This window comes from Sorghum bicolor, chromosome 4 (genome assembly GCF_000003195.3).
Source record: "Sorghum bicolor cultivar BTx623 chromosome 4, Sorghum_bicolor_NCBIv3, whole genome shotgun sequence".
NCBI classification, from domain to species: domain Eukaryota; kingdom Viridiplantae; phylum Streptophyta; class Magnoliopsida; order Poales; family Poaceae; genus Sorghum; species Sorghum bicolor.
This window is the reverse complement of record NC_012873.2, coordinates 11084043-11099343: the sequence shown is the minus strand read 5'-3', so window position 1 is coordinate 11099343 and position 15301 is coordinate 11084043. Positions and strand designations below refer to the sequence as shown.

The 15301-nt window shown below is 44.6% G+C and overlaps 1 protein-coding gene across 1 annotated transcript; it reads right to left on the bottom strand.

Annotated features, from left to right (window-relative positions):
• Positions 6065 to 7850, bottom strand: LOC8078339 (NAC domain-containing protein 76). Its single transcript, XM_002451836.2, has 4 exons — positions 7696 to 7850; positions 7418 to 7601; positions 7005 to 7285; positions 6065 to 6864 (listed from the first exon to the last, which is right to left on the bottom strand). The coding sequence occupies exons 2-4, from the start codon at positions 7584 to 7586 to the stop codon at positions 6280 to 6282; spliced, it is 1035 nt and encodes a 344-aa protein (XP_002451881.1). The 5' UTR covers positions 7587 to 7601; positions 7696 to 7850; the 3' UTR covers positions 6065 to 6279.

The following is a 15301-nucleotide window of genomic DNA, read 5'->3' as shown; positions in this document are numbered from 1 at the left end:
ATATTTTATGGCCAAAACAATGCAGTGGCAATTCTGTAAATAAAGCCTGATTTAAACGAATTTAAATAAATACAGAAATTCCTTGATTTTCGGGCAAAAACAATATCTTTGGGGGACTCTTTAGCAAAATGGCCCGCGAAGGGGTACGGGGCGCCCTGGTCCGTTGGATTAGAAATCAACGGTCGCGATTTGATCAAGGGAGAAAGAGGAGGTCGGCCAGCCGGAGTTGAGGAAGGGGCTGGCGGCGCTCCATTGCCGGCGACGTGGAGGTCGCCCGAGTTAGGCGTTTGGGCGCTACCGTGCACGATTCTCGAAGCCGAGCACACCGGGAGAGAGAGGAGAGCAAGGCGAGCACGTTCCGGGGGTCATTGCGGACCGGAGCGTCGTCAAAGCGGCGGCTCACGGTGGCGCCATGGCCGACGCCCACGGTGCACGCGAACAAGGCCCTGGAGGCCACGAAATGGTGCAAGAAAAGCACAGAGAGAAAGAGGGGGAGAAGGAGATGCTCACCACGGTGAAAACGGAGGCGCTGGCGGCTCAATTCGCTCGGGCGACGCGCGGCCGGATAGAGATGCTCCGACGGCGATTTCTGCGCGCGCGAGCAGGGGCGAGGCAAGGAAGAAACGAATGAGAGAGGGGAAAACGGCTCGGGTGCTGGCGCGGTTCAAAAGGCCAAGTCGCGGGGGAAACAGAGGGAGAATCGTGGGAGCGGGGGGGGGGGGGCGAGCGGTTTCCAACCGAGAGAGAGGAAGAAGCGGGCGGCGGTTTGAGGAAGGAGAAGCTGACAGGCGGGCTCGACCTGTCAGCGGGAGAGAGAGAGAGAGAGAGGGGAAGGGAGGAGAAGGCCGGCTGGGCCTGGCCCAGGAAGAGAAGAGCGCGGGGGAGGGGTTGGGCCGAAAGGCCGAGAGGGGAAGAGGGGGAAAGGAAAATTCCATTTTTTAAATACATTTTTCCACTTGCATTTTCCAAAATGAATTTTTGAGCAAATGATATTTTGTTTTTAAAACAATCATCATAGTAAAATTGCACCAGCATGTATGCAACAAAATCTTTTCTAAACCTACATTAAATTTTAATTCCCCAAAAATTATTATTTTTCCTATATTGAAAATGCTCACAAAATTATTTAATAAAGTCAATTTCATCTATTTTTAAAAGAGCCAAATTTTGGGTGTTACAATTGATGTAACACCCGGCCCAGGGCTTAATAGAATTAATAGGAGACTCATACCAACAAGTTGCAACTTTTTTTCCGGAAGCCCATCTTCAAAGAACTCTAAAGTTAAGCGTGCTTGGCCTAGAGAAATTTAGGGATGGGTGACCGACCGGGAAGTAGTTCCCGGGTGCGCACGAGTGAGGACAAAGTGTGCAGAAAAGACTAGTGTTGGTCTGTGGGGGCTGACTATGTCCTAGAAAAGCTGCCAGATGTAAGCGGGCCCGGCCTCGTGGAGGCGGGACGTTACAAATACTAATATTTTTTACTATATATTTAGTTAAAGTTATTTCTCGGGAAGCGAAAACGACACTTATTTTGGGACGGAGGGAGTATGTTTTAGTACAGAGTTTTTGCTATAGGTTTAAATCTATGTTTTTCTGTAATTAATTAGAATAATTCATATATATGCCGCTTCTATGGTCCAATTATGGTGATTTTTTTATGTGCTAATTATTGTATGGTTAAACTATAGTAAAAATTCCGTATTCATTGGATCATGCATAACTTAGTTATAGATTTATTTAACTTTATTCTTGTTAAATCTATGCTTTATCTATAACTAAGTTATATGTGATCCAATGAGTATGAAATTTTTAATATAGTTCAAGCATACAATAATAAGCCCACCATAAAAGTTTCACTATAATTGGACCATAGAAACTGCATATATGAATTTTTCTAATTAATTTCAGAAAAATATAGATCTAAAGCTACAACAAAAACTTTGCACTAAAGTATACTATGTTATATATTCACTGTGTAAATCATCGAAAGTCCAACACAATTGGATTTTTCATTTTATGATTTATTATGATTTTTCAAATATTCAGCAGAAATAAATAAAAAAGATAAAAAATAAAACCACTAAAGACGGTTATCTAACCGATTTTAAAAAATTCAGGGGGTAAAAATATCAGGTTTTATAGTTCAGAGAATGAAGTAGACTACATTAAATAATTAAGGGGATTATGTAGACTTTTTTCATTTGCTAACCTAATATGAAGAGTGACAATGGTTTTTTTCTCTCTCTCTCGCCCCAACCTTCTGTAGCAGCGTTCAGCTCCCATGCATGCTGCGTCAACGTCGAGCCGTGCGTCCCCATGCATGCGCAAGAGGTCGGTCCACGGCGTCGGGTACGGGTACACTACCACCCGCAAGATCTTGAGGTCGGGTACTCTGGCGGGCTGTGGTTTGGCTGGGCCAACCGAGGCAACGGGCCGTATGCTTCTCCCTGCTTGTGAGCACCAGCAGCTGATCAGGGCTATATCGACAAACGACTGCGTGCGCCGACTGTTGTATGACTTGTGGTCGGATTTGATTTGACTGACGAACAATGCCATGGTGGTGCTTGGAGACTGAGGACATATATGCATGAGTCTATGAGAATTAAGGTTGCTGGATTTGGATCCATCAATCCCTTTCAAGGTTTAGAGCTCAGGCCCGTAACACAGTTGATCGTGGGCCGAGGAATAGCCGGATAGGATAGTCGATTATGATATGAAACATTGTAGTATAATTTAACCTATCTATTTTATATCTAGACAACTGAGGGTAGTCGATTATGATATGAAACACTGTATACTTTAATCTATCTATTTCATATCTAGACAAGGGTGATTTTTCTCTAGACTGGCAAAGATGGCGACGTCAGAGGCAAATGCTTGGTGGCATGGCCGGTGTGCACAAGGCCGAAGCCGCTGGGGGGTCTCGGGATCACGGACATGCGGCTCGCGGCATTGGCCTTTGAGACCAAGTGGCTCTGGCTTCAGAAAACTAACCACAACAGAGCCTAGAGTGAGCCCCCTCTGCGTTCATCCAGAGAGGCTCTACAATTCTTCCGAGCATCCACCTACACCATCCTTGGGAATGGAGAGGACACCCTTTTCTAGACCGACAAGTGGATCAACGGGCAATCGGTGAGAGACCTAGCACCGTCACTAGCAACCATGGTCCCACTAACGGTCAGGCGCTCGCAAACAGTCCGCCAAGCTTTGCTGCAGCGCAACTGGTGCCGGAACATCATTGGCGGTATGACAGTAGCTGCTATGTCTGAATTCATCCATCTTTGGCATGCACTGGAGGGCGTTCAGCTCTCGGACGCATCAGACTGCCTTAGATGGAGGTGGACCTCGGACGGGGCATTCTCAGTGCGATCGGCCTATGAAGCGCTGCATTTGCCCTCACAGACGTTGCCATGGACACTACTCTGGGACACATGGGCGCCGCTTAAGACCAAGTTGTTTCTCTAGCTGGCTTTTAGGCGGAGGCACTGGACAGCTGACCGCAGACGTCGTCATGGCCTGGACGCGCATGATAGCTGCCTACTCTGCAACCAGGTGCCAGAGACCCTCGACCACATCGTCGTGACCTGCTCATATGCAAAACAAATTTGGTGGGGCATCAGAGCAGCACTGAACGAAACCGGCACATTGCAGCAGTGCGACAACGTTCTGGACTGGTGGGAGGCTTGGCGCAGCCTCTGGGGAGGGGAGTACAGGCAAGGAGCAAACTCCATCTTTGTGCTTGTGGCTTGGGAGCTTTGGAAAGAGCGGAACGCCAGACTATTCCGTGGGTCAGCGACACAACCTCCACAGCTGCTTGCCTCTATCAAGCACCACGCGGAGCTCTGGGTGCAAGCTGGAGCAAAAGCCCTTGGAAGATTATTGCAGCGAGTAGTACACTAGTGTAGCAAGCAAGCTTGGGGTCGGACATGTGCTTTAGCGCTAGATCCTTCGTAACCCGACCTTCGTGTAAAAACGTTTTCTCGCTCTTAATACAAAAACACGCAAACCTTTTGCGTGATCGAGAAAAAAAAAATTTGTCTCTAATTTTTGTCCTTCACTCTCTTCTATGTCTATCTGTTCATCAAATCCCTCCAGCAAAAGAATCATGCATATTGGAATTTAATTGTTGATTGGCCTATTTTATTCAATTAAAAATCAAATTAATTCTATGGTTCATATTAACTACTAGGTGCATTAAACTCTTAATCCCATATGAGATTTTAATTGAATATTGACTCAATTTAAATAGTGGCCCGTGTGTGTGCACCTGTTGCGAAGTTGTGAGAAGTGAAGGGCATTGTTGCACACACCGTGTCGATTAGGTCCCTTAGTACTTGTAGTAATGCATAGTTGTTACTCCAAGATTACTCCATCCCGGTAACATTATTTGTGTCCAAGTGTGCATGTTTCCCCACCTTTGTCCACTGGCACTATAAGAAGGGCACACATCCTTAGCCTCGCCCATGTGAGAATTACATAGCACCACCCTTTTATCTTTTGCTGCTCCTCGCTCCTCCCAAGTATTCTCGTTCTAGCCCTTGTGCACATGGGTGCTGGATGAGCAAGCCTCAAAAACCTTCATCCTTTTGTATTATCTGCATAGGTGTGGTGGGAGATTATGTTTTTAGAAAGCGCACATCTTCAGTACAACTACTTATTTGATTACACAATGGTAATAACAAGGTGTTCTAGTACACGGCGACTTCTTGATGATCGTTTATGGGACTGCACTTCATACCTAGTCTTATATCATAGATTGTGGTCTACTATATCGAACAACTCACTATGTCGTTTAGTGAGAACGACGCCATCGGTGCCTCTAGCATTGGTCTCGCCTTAGGGTGTAAAACTGCAACAACACTGGTCCCGCCTTGGGTCACAGTCGCTTGATGCACGCACTGCCCGATGCAAGGGTGGCTACCTAGACACCTCCTACGCCACGGGAGCCTGACGAGGCTCCCCGAATTAGACCGCTCGACGCCCTACTCAACATAGGGGCAGCTCCTACCCTATGAGAGCTCGATGAGCTCCATAGACTTGGCCGCTCGACGCTCCCCCTGGTTGCCTAGACTCCTCTCGAGGAGGGCCTGGCAAGCCTGACAAGGCCAGAGTACTCGGACGACTCCTACTCGCAGGGTAGGAGTCGTCCGAGTACCCTGGCCTTGTCAGGCTTGCCAGGCCCTCCTCGAGAGGAGTCTAGGAAACCATGGGGAGAGGTGAAGTTGATGAGATTGAGGAGTGAAGAATAGAGAATAATAAGTGGGTCTCTTATGTGAGTATCTATCAAAAATGATTTGGGAGTTTTAATTTGAAGACCCCCTGCTAGAGCAAGTGAAAAAAATTAGACCCTCAAAAAAAAGAACCCTTAAATTAAAATTAAGGGCCATAATTTGAGGGTCCTACCGGAGATGCTCTCATTTAAGTTGACCAATAATATAAGCCCCATAGAGTTACCACTACGAGCTCCACAAGCATGTAACCATACGAATATCAAGTTGCAAGGTATACACACATGGTGACCGCACATCCAAGGCCAATCTACTTGAAGATTCATCACATCCATGAAAAGGAAATTATGAAATAAAATCAGTTATATTGTTTTTATAATAACACATATAAGTGGGTAATTGTTAGTAATGGAACGGATCAATTGGTTGTCATCATCGATGATGATTATTGTCTACCTAATTTGTGGATATACTTTTTATTAGAATGTTTATAATTTATCTTTCTTTTAGAGTGTACCGTGAGGATTACCATGGATGTTCCGTTGGAAACTACTTACCTCCATGAAGGTCTCGTTTGGACGTAGTCGTATTCACATCAATCTATATGTATTTGAGTGGATTGTAGTGGAACTTAAAATAAATTTTACCTCAATACATGTGGATTGAAGTGAATTCAACAACATCTAAACAAGGCCTTAGTAGCACAATAAGAGGGACAGATGATGCTCATGATGCAATTATACTTAAGATGGTAATTAAGTTGTTGATGTCGTGACAATTTGTGTCACACATCAAACATAAAACGCCAATAAGTGTCATAGAAGAAAATGTTGCTGCACACGGGGGGAATACCGGAGCTGATTATAAACATTTCAAAGAACTGCTAAAACTTCAGAGTAAAATTGAAATAGAGGGAAAACTGATCCATGAAAATTACAAGAACCCGTCTTCTCCAAGCACAGCTTAATTGCATATCGTTTAATCAAGCTACTTGGAAAACTTGTGGAGATCTCATCATATCATCACTCATCTCAGTTTGACAGCCAATAAGTTAATGGAGAGGCAGCCTATGCAGTGAAGACGCGCTCATTTCCATGAGCTGCTGCTGCTGCTGCTGCATCTGCTGCTGTTGATAATGGCGAGGCACTGCTAAGGTTGTTCCCCCGAACTTGCAATGGAAGAGCTGGTCAAGATTCTGGTGTGACGCTAGCAGCTTGTCGAGGATCGACCAATCGGCGGCGGCACCGAAGCGCTCACCACCGCTGTTCAGCGGCATGTCACTGGCAGAGCCACATGATGTTGTCATCTTCATCACCATGTTGTGCGAAGAACAGCCCATGTCGAGCAGGTTCATGGCCACAGCCGATGTGCCGCCGGATGTAAATGCCGGGGCGCCCAGCGGTGCCTCCGCACTCGTGAGGTGTGGAAGGTGCATGGAGGGGTCGAAGGCGGGGACTCCGCCGTGCATGAGGTGGTGGAGGCCGTGCTTCTGGTCCACCGGAGTCATCACGCCGCCAGGCGAGTGGAAGGAATGGAGTTCATCGTCATCGCCGGCAGCCGCCATGCCCAGATGGTCGTCGAATCCCCTCTGGATGCTCTTTTTCTTGAAAACCCTACACACCACCCATCCGTCCTCCTGCATCACATGCATGCATGTTGCAAGAACCATATATCATTGACTCTTTTTTTTCCCCAATTTCCACATATATGGATGGACACTATCACTGTCACTGCACCAAAGAATTACTAGCTAGATGTGAGCTGCTTAGTGCTTACCGTAATCGGCACCTCGACGCTGTCATCGTTGAGGCGGTACTCGTGCATGATCCAGTCGGTCTTCTTGCCATGGGGTGCCCTGCCGGTGTAAAACACCAGCGTCTTCCTCAGGCCGATCCTCCTCCCAGCGTTGCCGAGGAAGATGGCCTTGTCCCGCCCGGTGGCCTTCCAAAACCCAGCCGTTGTTGCCCGGTTCGTTCGTGTCCCCGTAGGATACTTCTTGTCCTTGTGGCTGAAGAAATACCACTCATCCTGAGACTCCGTCCCAATCCTGCACCGATCTGCATCGTCGACCACCATGAATAAATCTTGTGAATTACTAGACATTAGCTTCTTGTTTTCTACTGGTACATCGCATTCGCTGATTCGCATATATATGGTTGATTGGATGATCGAATCAGTGAGTTAGTTACCTTTGAGGTCCCATGGTTCAAGCTTGTTGAGATCCACCTCCCTTATGACATCAAGATCTATGGGCTCATAAGCAACCTTCTTCCTCAGGTAGTAGTAGAGGAGCTCCTCGTCTGTCGGGTGGAACCGGAAGCCCGGAGGCACTGCCAGTGGAGAGCAGCTCGGATGCATGCTTCTTTAATTTACCTGAGAAATCACACCACAAACTTGCTCAAAATCAAGAACAACCTTATATAAGTTTCTCATTAATAAGCGAAGAAAAACATGTATATGCACATACCTAGGAAAGGCACCTTCTCTTGACTTTGCTTGGTTTGTGTGCAGCTTGAAAGCAAGAACAACAGCCTAGAGACCAGCAGGAGAGCCAACGCAAGATGGGTGTGAAAGCTTGTGCTTGTGATGTTGCAAGAATGAAGTTATATAGAGGGTAGGGCTTGGACTATTTGGGATAATCTTGAATTGGTTCTCAGCAGAGAGACAAGATGGCTATAAAATATGCACTATGGGTCTATATATGGCCAGTCGGAATGGGAGTTAGCTGTAAAATCCTGTAGGGCGTGGGTATAGTGCTCCGTGTATAGAGACTTAAGCGAGTGTTGTGCATTTGGTCATGGCCGGTTTTGGATGTACTACAGGAAAAAATGGGGAGATGTTCCTGGACTAGGGAACCCTGCCACCACAGAAATGGCCTCAGAAGAAGCAATGGAATGTCTCCATCTGCAAAAGGCTGATCAGAAGGTGACCTTTTGCAAATATATCCTCGCAAGGGAAGGTTAAGTAGGTGCCAATAAATTGCAATCTTCACATAAACATATGTGTAATCTTCACAGGTGGTTCATGCAAAGTTCACTTCATGATAAAAGAAATTTAGATCATCATTTGACCATGGCCAGCCGTGTGGGAATCAGGGGAATGAACCTACCAGCTCGCATTCCTTCTATTCCACACTCCTCTTAATCCCTACATGCTGCCCTAGTTTATTACAGTATAGACTTAGTTTTGTTTTCAACTGACGACTGGATAGGATTGATTATCATATGATTTGCTCATCCCGAGTAGCATAAATATGATAATCTAGGGTAAAAGTTTCAAATATCGCGGCCGGCTCCTCAATTCGCGCGTGCATGGTATATGTATCTGACCACAAATTAAATTCAGACTTGGGATTTGACCAAGCCAGGTGAATTAATGATAACAAAGCACATTTTCACAACCTGATACGCATGCCAATCTCAGTGCAAGTTTTATGTGAGTTTCATTCGCATTAAATAGGCTACCACATAGCCATTTTGGATGACATGACAGTGTATTTAAGAAGAGAGAGAAGAAATGATGAAACTCTCTTGGCATGATTACCAACTCTATATGAGCCTTGAAATCAAATGTCTATGAAACCATGGAATGAAACTCTCTATTGAGAGTGGGTGTTTCATCCAAGTTTCATTTCATTTCACATGACATGGCAATCTTGGAAACAACGCTATGAAACTCTCCACTGAGACTGACCTTACGTCGCCAAATACGTACAGTATAAAGTATATATCTATCTGTCCCCAGTTATAAATCATTTTAACTTTCTTGGAGAGTCAGAATATTTTGATTTTGACCAAATTTATATAATAAAATAATAATATTTGTGATAACAAATAAGATTCATTAATTATATTTTCATAGTATAACTATTTGATGTTATAAACCTTTTTAATTCTTTCTATAGTTTTAGCTAAAGTTGAGATATTTTGATTCTCAAAAAAGTTAAAATAACTTTTAAACGGAGGAGTAATATAATGAAATGTTTTCTTATTTGTTTATTACTTGGCAACAAGAAAATATACAAAAATGTGCGTCTAGTGTAGGAGTGTGTGCGCGCGTGTGTGTGAGAGAGAGAATCACAGCAAAAGAGTCAATAATTTCTGTGCATGCATGGATGCGTTGATGAGATTAGAAATTTGCTTGTGTTCTTGGCAACCTTGCAAGCGAACTTCCTCTGTGTGATGTGATACGGTGAGTTCTATAAATTTTAAGACAACTTAAGGAACACTCAAATGACACATGTACTCATAAATTAATCCAATTATAGAATTTCTCCTCAAATCATGGCTTTTTTAGTAAATCTTGCCATATCAAAATATAGTCAAATTAATATAAATTTTGGAAGTCATAATCGTTCTATTTCGGGACGGAGAGAATATAGTACACTAGCTAATTATATTTTTCTAGGCAAGATAGTACAGTTACCATGCATATATAGATACTATATATAGTGCTACCAACTGTGTGCGAGACTTTCAAGACGTGCGGTCGATTCATGTGTGCGCACGCGTGCATATATATATATTTTTTAAAAAGGAAATATATTAATATTTCAGCTTCTACATCGAACTAATGCATATTGTTGTTTATTATTACAAGCAAGACCACTGAAGTCCACAAAAACTCAAACTCAAGGTTTCACTACTACAAATATTTTAATCGAGGCGGACGTAAAGGGTTTACGGAGGCGGTTTTTGCAACCGCCTCGGATCAAAGGTCACGGTTAATATGACCTTTTCCGCGGTGGTTTACTGCCCGTCTCGGTAAATAATAAAAATAAAAATAAAACTATGGATAAGCCCGGCGAGCCCATCTACGGGCCCGCTGAGCCCATCCACACGCCGCCGTCGACCATCGTCGTTGTTGGATACGCCACTGGAGACCGCACCCACCCTGGATCCATCACCAGGGGATGAGCCCGCCCTGGATCCACTGTCGAGAAGCGCTCCGGATCTGAGCACCTCCTCACCGGGACCGCTGCTCCTCCCCGGGGTTGACGCACCATTAATACGAGGGAGAGGGAGCCCCTCGGCCAGATCTGCTGTCGCACTGGAAGAGGAAGGGACCGAGCCCACGCATCGCCGGGGGAGGCCTCCCTGAGCGCCGCCATAGCCAGATCCGGCTCCTCCGCCACCGGATCCAACTGGCGGCTGCGCGGCCGTGCGCCACCACATGAGGAAGAGCCGAAGAGGGGTGCGCCACCGCATGAGAGAGATGGAGGTGCAGTGTGGGTGAGATGGAGTGTCTTGGAGACTAGGAGGGAGAAGGGAGGAGGCGCGAGGGAGAAGGGAGGACGCGTGAGGGAGGGGAGAAGGGAGGAGGCATCGGGCTAGGAGAAGGAGGAAGAATTTAGGGTTTCTGTTTATATAGCCTCATTTCTTACTAAGCCGAGTGGGCTTCCAAGTGGGCTCGGTCATATTAACCGAAACGGGCTTTATAAGAGGCCCGACTCCAAAAATGGGTAAGGCCCACCTCGGTTAATAGATTTTAAGAGACGGTTAACCGCCTTGGTTAATAAAAGATAACCGTCACGGTTAATCTAGGCATTAACCGAAGCAATTTAAAACCTACCTACCTCCGCGATCCATTAGCAAACGCTGCGCAAAAGTTTTTTTAGTAGTGTTTTTAACTAGAATAAAAAGAAGAGCTTCAAAACTTGACATTTAAAGAGCAATTCTATTACTAAATCTCCAACCATGTCTTCCAAACACCTCCATTGAGGTTGTCTCAATAATTCTGCATCCTATCTTTACTATTTGACGATCCTCCTCCTTTTGAAGTAGGGTCCAGGACCTATTCAGGAGGCCCCCTGTAAATAAGATGGTGTTGCAGTCTTGTAAAAAATTATATTATTTCTATATCCAATAGATTTATATACCAGGCTAAATATATACATCTGCCTGTGTAATTACCAGTTGTCTCGTAAAAAAACATATAGTCCTCACACAAATCAATTGACTAACTCGTATCCTAAACAGTTCTATTAATCATCAGTTTGTACACAAGTAGTATCGCTTTAAAAAGATCTGTGTACATTCGGGGGTTTTTTTTGAGAGGCGCATTAATAAGCCATGACGACCTTGCTTGTGTCTTATGATGTTGACTAGCCGCAGCGCAACTTGGAGTGTATGGCGCAGATGATTCCTCCTGTAGTCCCTGTACCCTGGTCCCTGGAGCAACAACTGGCCGGGCCTCCAGCACTACTCCGAACGGCACAATGCCATCACTCCCGGCGCCGACGCACCGCCACCGTGCCATACCGGACGGTTGCAGCCTTGCCCTGGCAGGTGCATGCACACACAAGACGAGTACCCAGTAATCAGCAGTACCCATATGCATCTGATCTCAGCAACCAGCTGGATATGATTACTACACAACCAAAATTAAACAGAAAAAACATCCAGGTGCACTTTTGTGCAGCAGCTGGTCGACGTCGACCCACCGAGCGCGCGCGCCGCCGCCGGCCGGTCGCCGGAAAAGACGGATGAATGCCTAGCCAATTAGTAACTGGCATGCAGGTCGCCGCCGATCCCGGCCGGATCAGATCAGATGACACTAGCTAGATGAGCGTGCATGCATGCACACGCGTAATCACACGTATGAAGCCAATCAAAATTATTGATGGTGTATGAGGGCGCCAGACCGATGAATTTAGTGATATATACTTCCTCTCTATAAGATTTAGAGATTGTTTTGGACAAGATTTGAGTTAATCGTGTCGCTGTCCTATAGGACATCTAATTCCTATATAGGAGTATATATATAATCTTTATTTGATTTGTCGCTGTCGATCGATCAGAGATGCGATATGGGAGAGACGGAGGAAGGGGACGCGCGCGGCAGGAGGCCCTGAAACTCTGGCTGTGGCACAGCCGCACCGTTGCAGCTGCACGTGCGACCGCCGCCCGCTGGTCAGCTTGTAACCCGGCCCGGTCGGGCCCTCACTTCGAGGGATCCATGCATACCACTCATGCTATATGCTACTAGTACTCCGTAGTATACTATCAGCCGGTCTGTTATTGATGAGGGTGCTAGCTCTCTGGAGTGTGGACATGGAGAACCGGAGAAGCAGAGGAAGGCTCGGTGTTTCATGGTGCCGAAACCAACGTTTGAAGTCTGAAGCCTGATGAAGCATGAGGCCGAGCAATGTGTGATAATGGCGATAGGTCAAAACTTGAATGTGACTTCCATATATAGTTTGATTACTAGGCCAGCATTGGAGAAATTTGCATTGCAAGTCCTTATTGTCATTATAAGGAGTTGTTTGGTTGCTCGCCAAAGACTACCACGCCATAGGTGTGGCTCGCCATAACAATTGGAGGCACCTGTGTTGATTCTGATGCTAAGGAGGTTGCCAAAAAAAAAAAAACTACAGTGCAAAAGCTGACTCGCCACAGGTGCGGCTCGCCACACTCTGCCTCATCTTTGACGTAGCCAGCTTAACTAAACATGCTCTAACTATTTTAAGTTGTGAAGAACTTTGCTCAGACCTAAATCAATTGTACAACTATTTGTGGATTTTATCCCCCCCCCCACCCCACCTCTTCGTTGTCAGCTACAGTTATTCTCCATCTGTATCTGAACATATATTAACATTTTAGTTTGCCATAAGTCAAACTATCATATATTTGGTTACATTATAAAAACAATAATACTATTTATGATGGCCATTATTATGGTCCATTGTGTAATACATTTTTATAGTTTAGTTTTATGTGGTAGATGCTAATATTTTTCTCTATAACTTGATCGGACGACTTAATTAAGCTAGATTTAATTAGAAAAAACTTAGAAGTCCTTATATTTGTTTGTGGACGGAGTAGTCAAGTCCCTTTTACAGTCTGATCCATGATACTATTGATTAACTCGATTAGATTTATGCCCGATATAGCTGGCCGGATGGATTCTCACGCTATCCAAATCACGAGCTCCAATGCATGTCTGTGACATGTCAAACATATGGAGCCACATTAGGATTGAACCAAGAATTGTGAGCTCTTTAGTACACCTCAATATACTTTTATACACGCTCAATGTACATCTTTGATCACTGAACTATATATATGTAACAAAAGGTATTTTAATTAGTAACTAGTAATAATGTAGAAGCACTCCCATTAAGGAAGATAATTTTGTTTCCATAGTACCTTAAAGTTGATTTGAGGTGGATGTAGAGGTTAGATGTTTTCATTATTCGGTACTATTATGATAATTGGCATATATTGTGTACTTCATCTCTATTTAATTGTCGTCATTGGTGTGTATGCCATAAGTTTAACTCGATTTGTAAAAAATACGTGCAACATTTGTATCTTCAAATAAATTTGTTAAAAAAATAGATTCAAAGGTCTTTCTAATGATACTAATTATGTACCATAAATATTAATATTTTTTAATATATATTTAATTAAAGTTGTTTCTCGGGAAACGACAGATGAGGGAGAGGCATCATCAGAATGCCATCCAAATTTAGTTCTCCTTGTATTCAGTGAACAGAGCATCATCTTTACATGTTTAGTTAAATTTAAAAGAATTTGATCTCTGAAAGAACGAGATGTATATATTCTCTGGTTTGGCATGGAGGGAGTTACCTCGGTACCTGGTGGCTACCTGCAACTGCAGTTCAGACATAATCAGAGCATCGTTCCTTCCCAAATTATTCTGCATGCAAACAGCTCATCCACAGCATTGTTCTTTCCCAAATTATTCCACCATCATATATCCAGATAACCAGCACGCGTCCTGTGTTGCACTGACTTCGTTCCTCCTACAGTCCTACTGTACATATGTCCTGTTCCTAGCTACCAGTGACGATTATTCGAACAGATTGCACACGCATGTAGACAAATTACAGTTCATCACAGAATGCAGCAGGGTTCGTCAAGGATAGCTAGAGACAAGGTTCCCTTTTCCCATATTCTCTCCTGCGCCACCCCGGCCATTCGTGTGCGTGATGAGCTCCAGTTTTATATGCTCTGTCTGTCCCCTTGACCTGTGGACACACGCGCACACATTGGTTAATAATTCCTGAGATTTTAATTTTTCGCGCGATTTTTATGCATCAGTTGTGTGTATGCATCTGAACATGTGATCTAGATTACAACGAAAACTAGCCGCTAAGCCGGCCATTTAGTTTGACCATATACAGTTTATATTAATGTCGTCATGATAACAGGGAGCTTCTATAGTAATTGTGATTCAACAAGATCTAGCTAGCGCGGCTGGTCAATAGTCATGTATCGCAAGTAACGGGGGTTTGTGGGCCATGTCTGTAGTTTGTGTGGGTCATGAATATCATAATCTATGCATAGTAGTTCTTTTTTTTCTTGGGAAATTATAGGGGTCTAGTACATATAGTTAACAGCTTCATTGTGTGCAGCTTGCTGGTCGATCGGCAGTTCTTCGTGGATGATAAGTTGTGGCAGAGAGTACTGTTCGCTGATTTGCTGTTGAATAGCTTGCAGATTCGGCTAATAAACTCAAAGCAACATCATGTTGGAAAATTTCGTCTCTCCAGACTCCAGCTTGTACATGCATATGTACATGCATGTGTTGCGTCAAGTCTCTAGCTTTCTTTCTGGCATCGGTTGCCCGGGGCCGTCGCTGCTGCGAACACACAACAACACGGCGATGCATGAATGGGCCGTATCGCGTGTGGATCCATGACGTGTTCTCTTAGCGTAGATGCCCGTGCCACGTACGCTTGATTATTAACACAGTCAATCTGCTCGTGTACCTCGATCGGGACGGGATTATATTGCTGATTTGTTGTACAATCGTCTTGATCTTTGTGGAGAGCTAGGGTTTCGTTTCCGCTGACGCACACTGACACAGGCATGGATACATGTATCTTCAGAGCAAAGCAACATCGTAGCTGCTGTGTTGCTCTCGTTCGTTCTGATCGATGTGCGTTGCTCCGTACGATCCGATCGAGGGTAAAATTTAACAACCCTTAGTGCATGCATCAATCGTATTGAGTGAACTCTACTCAAAAGGACTACCTCTATATATATATATATATATATATATATATATATATATATATATAGAGGACGCGTTTCTTTTACACGCGC

Excerpts from the sequence above, each read along its gene's own strand:
- LOC8078339 (XM_002451836.2), bottom strand. The coding sequence starts at position 7,586 with ATGCATCCGAGCTGCTCTCCACTGGCAGTGCCTCCGGGCTTCCGGTTC. Across the intron at positions 7,286-7,417 it reads TGAACCATGGGACCTCAAAG|ATCGGTGCAGGATTGGGACG; the intron begins GTAACTAACTCA and ends TCGACGATGCAG. Across the intron at positions 6,865-7,004 it reads GCGTCGAGGTGCCGATTACG|GAGGACGGATGGGTGGTGTG; the intron begins GTAAGCACTAAG and ends CATGTGATGCAG.